Genomic DNA, 13,243 nt, shown 5'->3' on the forward strand with positions numbered 1-13,243 from the left:
AGGTCATTAAAGGACGTGCCACCATGTGTGTTGTGTGTGCTTGCATGCCTGTGTGTATACCGGAGGCAGGGTATGTTGGTGTACTTTCCTCCATGTAAATTTATAGCCTGCAATGTGAATTTGGTAGGGTTATATTGTGGAAATGCCATAAAAAGGCAAAATGAACAATTGCTGGTATTTCACTTGTCAAAAAGTAGTACATGTACATGAAAATGCATATATATGTAACTTATTTGTGTTTATAATGGAATGTAATAAATGCTTTTATTTTATTTTATTTTATGGTGATAATTAATCTTAACTTATAATCAAGGATAGAAGTACAAAAAGATGTTTACAATTTTACATTGCACATTGCTTTAATTAAATTATTAAAAAGTATTTATACATTATATAATTGAAAAATTGTGTTTTCACAATGCAGAATTACGTATCAATGAAACTGTATTTCACTCAATACAGAGACAACAGGGGTGTCATTAATGTGAGTTTGTTATTTTTTCAATTCATTACAGTACATAGATTCGGTTGAAATTGTTTTGTATTTCGTTTAAGCACCATCATAAAATCGATCAACTTATGTGGTCTGTTGTCCGTTCAGCCGTCCGTGTTTAAACAGTTTTGATATGCCTATTTCTCAGGAATACATCAAGAATCATACCCGGGTAACAAAACTTTGGTATTCCTTCAGTCCACTTTTGTTACTAGCTTCAATTTTAAATGGATCGGGAAACTCCGAAAGCAAAGTGGCTGCCAGGCAGCCATCCTGGATTTTGCACATCAAGCTTGTTACTGCTATTTCTAATGAACATGAATGGTCTCGATATGCCTGATCCCATTTGTCCCTAGTGGGCATATTTCAATTTGAGAAAGATTGGGAATACGAGGACAAAAACAAAAAAGGGACATCACTGACCTATTTTATATGTCCAGTTCGTTACACCAGTATTTCTCATGAAAAACAAAATGGATCACGATAAAACATGTTTAAACATGATCCTCTTAGCCTTTAATTAGTTGCACCTTCTCCAATTTCTTGTAGTTAAGAGAGAAAAAAAGCCACCAAGCTATCTTGGAATTTGTTTGGATATCATACGTGTAAAAATTGTTCTCACATTTTTTTGATAAATGCTAATGGGATCATGATCTTTTTGTCGTAGTTGTGCGTGCTCCAACTTTCAGATGGATCGGGAAATGTAGCATAAAGCAAGCATCTCAAAGACCATGATGTACATAGTCTGCACAATCCACTTCATACCTACATGTGTTTTGTTAAAAAAGAGAAAAGAGAAATAAAGAGAATACTAGAACATGAATTTACCTGAAACATTCCACCATCTTTAAGTGAAAGGGGCCAACATTCTTTTTTTTTCTTTTTTTTCTTTTTTTTCGGTGAAATCCTATATGTAGTTTTAGTTATTTACTAGTCTTCATTTGAACAATTCTAAAGATTCTGTTAACATAAAATTTTGTCCTAGCTCTGTACTTTGCTTGCTTGAACAAAATGAACTCCCATTATAAAATATTAATAGAATGAATATTCATAAAATGAAATGTACATGTATTTATAAATGATGGCTCTTTCCATTCACACAATCACAGGGTGATACATTATATATGACTGTAGACTCTGAGATCATTTCCCTACCTTCCTTCTAATGTGTCAGTTCTGTAGTCCTCCCGACAGAACTGCTTCCAGCAAGTAATAAACAGGTCAATATGACTAGACTCTGAGATCATTTCCCTACCTTCCTTCTAATGTGTCGGTTCTATAGTCCTCCCGACAGAACTGCTTCCAGCAAGTAATAAACAGGTCAATATGAATGCCAACTGGATTGTGTTCAATTCAATATGAAGCACTGCCTGAAACCTGTTCAGTATTTACATTTACCATCTAAAATATTTATCAAAATTCAATGCAATGCTTACATTTACCATCTAAAATATTTAACAAAATTCTCTTCTAACAAGTGAATGTGTATATTTGTATAAATGTATCTTTTATATGCTTGTTTAATGGAATAAAATGGCTATCTTCAAGGGATCCAATGTTACAACCGTGACATCATAAAAGTGAACAGTGATGATGTCTATGGCATTTATTACTCGCATGAATGCAATGTGAATTTGGTAGGGTTATATTGTGGAAATGCCATAAAAAGCGTTAATATGTAATTATTCCAGATAAGGAGCAGTGTGTGTAAATAGGTCTTATTTCATTAGTACGTGGCTTTAATTGACTACTGCAGACAACATGGTACCAATGGTGTTCAAAATACTCTTATCCACAACATTTAAATGTTGAAATAAGGAAACAGATTTTTTCCTACAAGTTTTTAAATTATGAAAGTCTTCCAGATGACGAGCTATCAGCACATTCAATAAATTCATTTAAAAACAGACTGGATAAACGCTGTATTGATCAGGAAATGATTTATATTTACAGCTAATGTGATGTGTTAAACATATGATGTCCAAAATAAAACTTTATGTATGTGTGTGTGTGTGTGTGTGTGTGTATGCTTACGTGTATGCATGTGAATTTCGGAAACATGTTACGAGTCCAGTATAGAGAGCAATACTTAATTACATACAGTCTGTATCTTGTATTGAATAAAAAATAAACCGAAACAACATCGGAAAAATTTAATAAAGAAAATGATGGACTGAACACTGCAGGAGTTAGTTCCCTTCTTCGAAAGTATCTTCAACATAGCCCTGCCGTAGTTGTCTTTCTTTGCTTTGTCTATAGCGTCTAGCCTATGATTGATGTCATCGTTATGATTGTAAAAAGTGACTAACTACTGGCTTTATATATCTCTGCAAGTGCTTAACCTAATGCGGGACAATTTCCCCACATTTCACCGGTGCATCCCACCTTTTATTATATATGTAAAGGTACATTGTAAACCTGTTTCTACCTACCAAGTAAAAGACGGCTCACACGCGCTAAAATTCTGAAAACCACACCATTGCGTCATCACGTTTGGCAGTGTAGCTATAGACAAAGACGTCTCTGCTATAGGGTAGCGTCATCAATTTTGTCACTTGATGCGCTCTTGATGATGGCGTGGTGCATTGAGTTCACCATTACAGCATGTTTATGGTAGGAATGCGTGAGAGAAAATAGTCAGTCAAGACTGTAATGCAGACAGAAATCTCAACCTTCGGGATAAGATTTTGAAAGTTCAGCAATTTTCACATCCTCGTGCTAAACTCCAAAAATCTTACCCAGGATTGAGATTTCCCTGCCAAACAGGAGTGATCGATTCTATTAATCTCTGGCAATCATGAATACGCATGTCAAAGGTTATATAAAAACATGCTCTCTGTGATGCTTGACAATCGAAATATCCCGTTCATTGACATTTTGGACAAACACAAAATTATTTAAAAGGCTACATTGGTTACAACAAGAGGAAATTCCAAAAAGCTTTTCAAGAGAAGGATGAGGCTCAACCTGTACAGTAGTAGGGTCGTGGACGAGTGGAACTCTCTCCCAAATATAGTTGTAGAGGCCTCTCCCTGAATAATTTTAAACCCCGGCTAAACAATCACTGGCGTCATCATCACCAAATATGTGAACCTACATGTTACTCACAACCGGAAATAAATATAGAACAGTATCAAGATGTTTCCCAAGAAGCTGGATCAGTTTACAAAAACATTGACGTCGACACTGCATGAAAACTAAACAAATTACGGAGAATCATACATGTGTATGAACGCAGTGTCGTCAAAACGCCCACACACACACATATATATATAAGCATGAAGAGGAAAATTCCGTCAAGAATCATCGCTACATGTACACATGTATGATCCCTCAAAATGCCAGAATTTACCTCGCCTTTTTCGACTTTGATATCTGATAGCCAGTTTCAATTAGATTACAACGGCAATAAGTAGATATAGGGGAATATTTAATGCATATGTATAACACAAGAGTGGTGTGATGATTTATTTTATTCTAGCACACAATTAATGCATTGTCTAACGTTGTAAGTTATAATATAGAAAAAGCAAGCTATTACTTGTCTATTTTATATTGATATAAATACATACTCATCCAAATTGTTAAAATATTTGAGAGTTGGATAAAAATCCTAGTAAAAAGTATTGGATGTACATTATATAAAAATTATTATATGGATACGTAAATATATATATATATCAAGCGAATAATTATAAAATGCTTTTCAGTGGCGAGTGACTAGTATGTTAATGTCACGACGTCAAAGGATGTTGGCTTTATTGTGAATGTAATGGCGTTGGTACGTGAAGCTGACTAAACAGCCCAACAAAAGGGCTGTAATGGGAAACAAGTTATATCACTCGTACATGTATCGGTTCTGGATGTCGTGGTACAGTTGTTCGTACCGTTGAAGCACGCGTTTGTTTTCCTCGCGCTGTCTGTCGAGGATGAGGCGTTTCTCATTAACTCGATTCATCAGTCCGTCAATCTCCAAAGCAAGGGAGACAACCTTCTTGTTAACGCCTGCCATCAGTTTGGTCTTGGACTCTCCGTCATTCTTGATGTGGAAAGCTAGAGAACAACGACAAAAAACACAAGTGTACTCTTAAATGTTTTAGTTTATGCAAATACCTGTGACTTCTTTCAATTCTTTGAAACCTGCAATTGCAAAGAACGCCTGCTTGACTTTAGTGAGTGCTTGTCCTGTTTAGAATACAATAAAACGGTTCGAAAGGCGGCAAAGAGAAGACACAACAACAGCACCACACCTCAACACTGCTATTTATGGAATTTACATGTTTCGTTCTTATTCAAAAACTGTACACTCCGATGTTGGCCCAAAAGCTGGCACTGAACAGTCTGAAGCTGGTGTTCAGAGTTATGGCAACGATCTCCTCCAAAAGGAAACATTGTTGACGTTAATAATCACAATGATATATAGAGTTTATGTATCGTTTGCAAAGACGACCCCGTCCTGTTTTGAGAAAAAGGGTCGACGAGACTTGATTTGGTACATTGTGATGATGCTGTTGATGAAACTGACTATTGAGTATTGTACGATTGTGAGGAAGTGGCCGACGAGGCTTTACAGTCGGTACAATTGTACTATTGTGAAGATGCTGTTGATGAAACTGACTTTTGAGTCTTGTACGGGTGTGAGGAAGTGGCCGACGAGGCTTTACAGTCGGTACAATTGTACTATTGTGAAGATGCTGTTGATGAAACTGACTTTTGAGTCTTGTACGGGTGTGTGGAAGTGGCCGACGAGGCTTTACAGTCGGTACAATTGTACTATTGTGAAGATGCTGTTGATGAAACTGACTTTTGAGTATTGTACGGGTGTGAGGAAGTGGCCGACGAGGCTTTACAGTCGGTACAATTGTACTATTGTGAAGATGCTGTTGATGAAACTGACTTTTGAGTATTGTACGGGTGTGAGGAAGTGGCCGACGAGGCTTTACAGTCGGTACAATTGTACTATTGTGAAGATGCTGTTGATGAAACTGACTTTTGAGTATTGTACGGGTGTGAGGAAGTGGCCGACGAGGCTTTACAGTCGGTACAATTGTACTATTGTGAAGATGCTGTTGATGAAACTGACTTTTGAGTATTGTACGGGTGTGAGGAAGTGGCCGACGAGGCTTTACAGTCGGTACAATTGTACTATTGTGAAGATGCTGTTGATGAAACTGACTTTTGAGTATTGTACGGGTGTGAGGAAGTGGCCGACGAGGCTTTACAGTCGGTACAATTGTACTATTGTGAAGATGCTGTTGATGAAACTGACTTTTGAGTATTGTACGGGTGTGAGGAAGTGGCCGACGAGGCTTTACAGTCGGTACAATTGTACTATTGTGAAGATGCTGTTGATGAAACTGACTTTTGAGTATTGTACGGGTGTGAGGAAGTGGCCGACGAGGCTTTACAGTCGGTACAATTGTACTATTGTGAAGATGCTGTTGATGAAACTGACTTTTGAGTATTGTACGGGTGTGAGGAAGTGGCCGACGAGGCTTTACAGTCGGTACAATTGTACTATTGTGAAGATGCTGTTGATGAAACTGACTTTTGAGTATTGTACGGGTGTGAGGAAGTGGCCGACGAGGCTTTACAGTCGGTACAATTGTACTATTGTGAAGATGCTGTTGATGAAACTGACTTTTGAGTATTGTACGGGTGTGAGGAAGTGGCCGACGAGGCTTTACAGTCGGTACAATTGTACTATTGTGAAGATGCTGTTGATGAAACTGACTTTTGAGTATTGTACGGGTGTGAGGAAGTGGCCGACGAGGCTTTACAGTCGGTACAATTGTACTATTGTGAAGATGCTGTTGATGAAACTGACTTTTGAGTATTGTACGGGTGTGAGGAAGTGGCCGACGAGGCTTTACAGTCGGTACAATTGTACTATTGTGAAGATGCTGTTGATGAAACTGACTTTTGAGTATTGTACGGGTGTGAGGAAGTGGCCGACGAGGCTTTACAGTCGGTACAATTGTACTATTGTGAAGATGCTGTTGATGAAACTGACTTTTGAGTATTGTACGGGTGTGAGGAAGTGGCCGACGAGGCTTTACAGTCGGTACAATTGTACTATTGTGAAGATGCTGTTGATGAAACTGACTTTTGAGTATTGTACGGGTGTGAGGAAGTGGCCGACGAGGCTTTACAGTCGGTACAATTGTACTATTGTGAAGATGCTGTTGATGAAACTGACTTTTGAGTATTGTACGGGTGTGAGGAAGTGGCCGACGAGGCTTTACAGTCGGTACAATTGTACTATTGTGAAGATGCTGTTGATGAAACTGACTTTTGAGTATTGTACGGGTGTGAGGAAGTGGCCGACGAGGCTTTACAGTCGGTACAATTGTACTATTGTGAAGATGCTGTTGATGAAACTGACTTTTGAGTATTGTACGGGTGTGAGGAAGTGGCCGACGAGGCTTTACAGTCGGTACAATTGTACTATTGTGAAGATGCTGTTGATGAAACTGACTTTTGAGTATTGTACGGGTGTGTGGAAGTGGCCGACGAGGCTTTACAGTCGGTACAATTGTACTATTGTGAAGATGCTGTTGATGAAACTGACTTTTGAGTATTGTACGGGTGTGAGGAAGTGGCCGACGAGGCTTTACAGTCGGTACAATTGTACTATTGTGAAGATGCTGTTGATGAAACTGACTTTTGAGTATTGTACGGGTGTGAGGAAGTGGCCGACGAGGCTTTACAGTCGGTACATTTGTACTATTGTGAAGATGCTGTTGATGAAACTGACTTTTGAGTCTTGTACGATTGTGAGGAAGTGGCCGACGAGGCTTTACAGTCGGTACAATTGTACTATTGTGATGATGCAGTCGACGAGTCTAACTGTTCAGTCTGTACTATTATGAGACGGACGGTGAGACTGTTATCTTGAAAGGTCAGCGGTACTTCTGTGTCATTATACAATTATTTAACTGGAAATGTTATGAGATGCGGTCGATGAGATTTAGTTTTGAGTCGGTACTGTAACGAGAATATGGTCAATGAGACTCAGTTTTTAGTCGGTACTGAAGCAAGGATGCGGTCGATGAGACTTTCTTTCATGTCTGCACCATTGTGAGGGTGTGGTCTGCAGGGCTTACTATTGAGTCAGTATTATGCTTAGGATACGGTCGATTAGACACACTTTTAAGTCGGCACTGTTTGTGAGGAGTCGGTCGATGAGACACACTTTAGAGTCGGCACTATTTGCGAGGAGTCGGTCGATGAGACACACTTATAAGTCGGCACTATTTGTGGGGATTCGGTCGATGAGACACACTTTTAAGTCGACACTATTTGTGAGGAGTCGGTCGATGAGACAAACTTCAGAGTCGGCACTATTTGTGAGGAGTCTGTCGATGACACACACTTTTGATTCGGCTCTATTTGTGGGGATTCTGTCGATGAGACACACTTTAGAGTCGGCACTATTTGTGAGGAGTCGGTCGATGAGACACACTTTTAAGTCGGCACTATTTGTGGGGATTCGGTCGATGAGACACACTTTTAAGTCGGCACTATTTGTGAGGAGTCGGTCGATGAGACGCACTTTAGAGTCGGTATATTTTGTGAGGTTGTAGTCGATGAGACACACTTTTGACTCGGTACTATTTGTGAGGATGCGGTCAAGAAGACTTACTTTTTAGTCGGTACTTGTTGATGAGTATAACACGATGACGTCGCGTCCTCCTTGACTCCTCCTTTATCACACGTGACAACTCGCTGTGTATGCGGTCCTGTCGCCTAGTTTTCTTCATCCATTGTCCATTCGTCTGGGTCACCGCGTTCTCTTTGGCCTGCGGTCTCTTCTCTGTCTTGTCAACTGCGCTTCCCCAATCTTAAACGATATGTATAGTACATAAATGCACTTGTACGGTTTCTTTTTCATCAGTCTTCCTCTCACAATCAGCTTAGTAAACTCACACAGGGACCTGAGAATGTGTTACGTGTATATTTGGACCTCATCTAAGGTGTTCAGAGTAAGTATACATGTTTTAGGGGTTTAGACAGACTTTCGGTAAAATGACACCCCAATGATCATATATATATATGAGCATTGGGGGTGTCATTTTTACCGAAAAACATAAAATAACTCTGAACACCTAAGATTAGGCCCAAATATAGCTGTAACAAATAACACCTTAGTTAAGGTCCAAATATAGCTGTAACAAATTCACAGGTCCCTGTATAAATCATACAAACAATATTGGAGGTACCGACGAACTCTTTTCAGCTACATAAATTGGTTTCCCACTTTTTATCCCATCAATAAACAATCTGTATTGTTTTCTCTCACGTTTATCTACTAACCCGGACTTTGTTTTCTCTCACGTTTATCTATACCTACCCGGACTTTGTTTTCTCTCACGTTTATCCATACCTATCCGGACTTTGTTTTCTCTCACGTTTATCTACTTACCCGGAATTTGTTTTCTCTCACGTTTATCTGTACCTACCCGGACTTTGTTTTCTCTCACGTTTATCTATACCTACCCGGCCTTTTTTTTTTCTCACGTTTATCTATACCTACCCGGACTTTGTTTTCTCTCACGTTTATCCATACCTATCCGGACTTTGTTTTCTCTCACGTTTATCTACTTACCCGGAATTTGTTTTCTCTCACGTTTATCTGTACCTACCCGGACTTTGTTTTCTCTCACGTTTATCTATACCTACCCGGACTTTGTTTTCTCTCACGTTTATCTACTTACCCGGACTTTGTTTTCTCTCACGTTTATCTACCTACCCGGACTTTGTTTTCTCTCACGTTTATCTACTTACCCGGACTTTGATTGTTCAATTGTGATTTACTTTGGAATGGATTGAATTTTCCCGGAAACTGAAGTGACGAGCTTTCACGAACAATTATTGGAAATCAAATTGTAAATTCACTCAATTCCTGAACACGTCAAGTATACGATTACATTTAAAAGAGTGGGCAGTTCTTTACTTACACAGACAGATCACATTCGAGCAGCCTTGTAATACTAATTCTATCAGGAATAGCGACAACACACGACTGCACAAGTTCGCCTGGAATGGACAAGAATTCTTCATGATAAAAAGTGGAAACTAAATATTACTATACGTACGTATATACACTGTAGCTCTGGGGAACATTGCTACCATCGTGAAATTGTTACTATTTACTACCGTTGATACACTGATACTACCTTACATAGCCTTGGGGGAACATCCCCATCATTCCCAAACTATTATTTTTTAACTTAAGACAAGGGAATATTGCTTCTATTATCATGATTCAACCACTTAATGTACGGAGCACATAGAAAACTGGTACTATTGCCAAAGTCTAACATGCTATTGTAAGACAGGGAATATTGCTTCAATTTTTTTTTCAAAGCGTATTTACTACCCTACGCAAATCAACATGGGTAATATATTGATTCCATCCGTACTGTAACTCAATCATAGCAGACGAAGGAGATGTATGCTTTATGACATCAAAGTTTTACTTTTTACACAAACAATATACTATAAAACGTGTCGCAACGTTTCAAGACCGACTGGTCCCTGTGTCAAGCTAATAGAGCTAATATAGCTACACACAGGGACCAGTCGGTCTTGAAACGTTGCGACACGTTTTATACGTATATTGTTTGTGTAAAAAGAAAAACTTTGATGTCACACATTTCCAAACTGATGAATCATATTGAAAATGTATGCTTTATGTATAAGGTCAGCAATGAAAATACTTGCTGCTACCTCAGGGGAGTACACTGTTACAACCTTACTTTTTAGTACAGAATTTGAAAACATTGGCATTGTATCGGGCTTGGTAACAAATGGAAACATTTTTATTACTTCATCACGTGTACGGTAAACTAGTATTAGCACTATTTCAAGACAGCACGGCAAAGTATTGCTACTATCTTATAGTTGCAACTATTTGATGGCCACACGAAAAACAGTTCCACCATCTTATTACAGCATGAGTGAATAAAAAGTTACGCATATTGTACGTTACATTGCAACAACAAATATTAATTACAATACAGGCCTCTTTCTCTATTGGTAGATGACCTTGACAACAAACTTACTTTAGGGGGTTCATGATGTCCTCTACAATACAAGACTACAGGAGCGCAATATGAAATCCAACTTCGAAATCCATGGGATATACATTTTTTTCTACAGAAGATATTTGTATCAGCAGTGGAACACAAGAATTTTTAAGATACATGAAATATTTACCCTTATTTACCCCTAAAAACACATTTGAACCTTACCAAATCAAAGACAGAGCAAGTCCAGTTACAAAAGTAGGGGTGAATGAGTGAAGTAGGAGTAATACCTACCTCAGTCTTCAAACCAGTGTAGAAGACGCGTCCACACAGCTGCAGTAAGTATAATGGTAGTCCGTAAGAAAATCTAAAAATGATTAAACACATATACAGTATACACAAGATTGTCCAAAATCGTCTCATCATCCTTGCCGGTCTGTTCTTATCAGTGTCCTCAGGGGCCAGAATGTCGTCTGTCTCCGCGGGGGTTAAAGTCTTCCTTGTCTATTGGCCGGGAAGGCTATTCTGGAAAAAGCATATGGAAAATAAACAGGCTAGTTCAACGACCAATTTTATTGGTTGTGTAAAAAGAACTTTTCGTAATCCATACTTACAAACCTGAAGAAAATGTTTAGAAAAAGCTAACAATACATTGTTATCGATGTTAAGAACGATACTATATGTAACTCTATGTACCCGGGTTCTTCCTGACACAAAGTGTGAATGGCACAAACATTTACCTCTTTACATTTAAAATATCCACTTCTGTTTCATTCAAGACAATTATCAGATTTCGTTGACGTAATCTAGCTTAATAAAAAGTCGTAGAAGCGGCGCTGATGAATGTTGAAATTGTTCATAGTTGGTGAACAGTAATGGTGTAACAGGAAAGAGAATAGTGTGCTTCCACCGGGGATCGAACCGCGATCCCTAGGTTCCTGGTTCCTAGTTGCTAGCTCTACCACTGAGCTAAAAGGAAATTCCTCTAGCTCGAAGCTAGAAGGCGACCGTAATCATATTTACAATTAAAATCTGCCACAATGGCACACTGCTTGAAATTCAGTTGGACACTACATATTGGTATAATGGATAAGATATCCATTTAGTCTTAGAAGCTCTAGGGGTCTACATATGTACCCAAAAAACAGAACTTGAAATCCAGTTGAACTGAGACGTTCTTCTATCAAGAACAAGGTAATTAAGTTAATAAAGCTGGCAATGAAGAAATCGCTGATGTGATGAAATAATTAATAGTAATTTAAATTAAGAGTGATTGTGTTTGTAGTACTTACTCATAACGTCATAGGTGGAAGTCGTCTTGTAAAACGTCGGGTAAAATCCTGTCCCAATACAAAACAAACTTTCATACAAATGGCCGAGGACAAGTTTGTTTATCGTATTATGACGTCACAATACTGGTAACGTTGACGCTGGTTTTGGTTTCCGCGCAAAAAGTCATGGTAGTAAAAATTCTCGGTCATTAACACGTTTGGAGAAATTGAAGGCCTATGGCATATTTGATTTAAACATATTTTTATTTGCATCTAATATACAGAAGGGATTGGGCACAAGTTGTCCAACTTATGTAAAGCCCTTTCCCTTGAAATAATGAAATATATATATACAAGAAGGCAATTTTTAAATTATTAATATTTTCAATTAAGTTTAGTGTTACTGACACAGAGATAATCTAGTGACTGTAAATAATAAACGCTTTATTATTAAATTGATTTTTAGAAAATTTGATGAACACCTATAACTAACACAAAACAATTGATTAAAAATGGAGTCAAATTAACGTAGGCGCACCGCATCCCTTTCTTTGCAATACCAGGGATGTGTAGTGGTCCACTACACATCCCTGGCAATATGTAGATATACGATTGGAATTGACAAAAAAAATGCACCGGTACAATAATTTATACTCAAAATGAGCAGCAACCCGTGTGTGTTTTTTTTTTACTCCCAGTCATAAAACTTGAAAAGTTTTTATTCATTATGCAATCCAAGGAATGTAGAACATGATAAATATACACACCACTTCTAAGAATAAGTCTCACAAGGATGAGTAATTTATCAATGAACCACCTGATCAGATATATAATGTGCATAGCATGGTCCAGCATTATTTGCCTCGTTTCTGACTTTCATCTTTCGAGTGATGCAGTTGTACTGATTGTAGTTTGTATATAATGTGACTCTGTGACAGTACCTACGCATTTCATTTATTAATATTTTTCTTGAAATTGATCTTTATACCAGAGACGTAATATATACGTCTCTGCTTATACATTTCCCCGTTATCTCGCCTGAGGACATTGTTGTTAAATTGTCATCTACACCAAATGCAATCTACATACTAACTTCAGGTACCCCATTGCCCACCTGCTGACATCCCTTTGATGTCATACCTGTATACAGGTATATAGGTATGTCTTGGGCCTCCTGCTGTCAGTACTGGACACAGGCGTTTAGTGTTATTTACCTGTACACAAACGTATGCTAAGGGAGTGGATCGAGATGATTTTCATTATTTAACTAAGATGTTAAACTATAACTTGACGTTGTGAATGCTACATGTATAGGGAGAAACACAAATGTTTGAATCTCGTAATTGAATTAATTTTTTGGGATACATGTAATCACGAGATTAGATTATACAAGTCCGTGATCTTATTTAGTATCACATGCATAGGTACTGTATTATATACAATTAAAT

General features: G+C 38.1%; 1 protein-coding gene across 1 annotated transcript; it reads right to left on the bottom strand.

Annotated features, from left to right (window-relative positions):
- Window positions 1-4,080: 4,080 nt before the first annotated feature.
- On the bottom strand, window positions 4,081-11,922 carry LOC110463167. The gene is made up of 5 exons (XM_021517544.1): window positions 11,817-11,922; window positions 10,819-11,049; window positions 9,454-9,532; window positions 8,139-8,336; window positions 4,081-4,546 (listed from the first exon to the last, which is right to left on the bottom strand). The coding sequence occupies exons 2-5, from the start codon at window positions 10,948-10,950 to the stop codon at window positions 4,332-4,334; spliced, it is 624 nt and encodes a 207-aa protein (XP_021373219.1). The 5' UTR covers window positions 10,951-11,049; window positions 11,817-11,922; the 3' UTR covers window positions 4,081-4,331.
- Between the last annotated feature and the right edge of the window lie 1,321 nt (window positions 11,923-13,243).

Source organism: Mizuhopecten yessoensis, unplaced genomic scaffold (genome assembly GCF_002113885.1).
Source record: "Mizuhopecten yessoensis strain PY_sf001 unplaced genomic scaffold, ASM211388v2 scaffold10869, whole genome shotgun sequence".
In the NCBI taxonomy this organism is placed as follows: domain Eukaryota; kingdom Metazoa; phylum Mollusca; class Bivalvia; order Pectinida; family Pectinidae; genus Mizuhopecten; species Mizuhopecten yessoensis.

Bases quoted from the DNA above. Each gene is read 5' to 3' on its own strand.
- LOC110463167 (XM_021517544.1), bottom strand. From the start codon at position 10,950: ATGATGAGACGATTTTGGACAATCTTGTGTATACTGTATATGTGTTTA. The intron at 9,533-10,818 runs GTAGGTATTACT...TGTCCATTCCAG, and splicing joins ACACTGGTTTGAAGACTGAG to GCGAACTTGTGCAGTCGTGT. The intron at 4,547-8,138 runs GTAAGTCTTCTT...GTTGTTCTCTAG, and splicing joins CAACAAGTACCGACTAAAAA to CTTTCCACATCAAGAATGAC.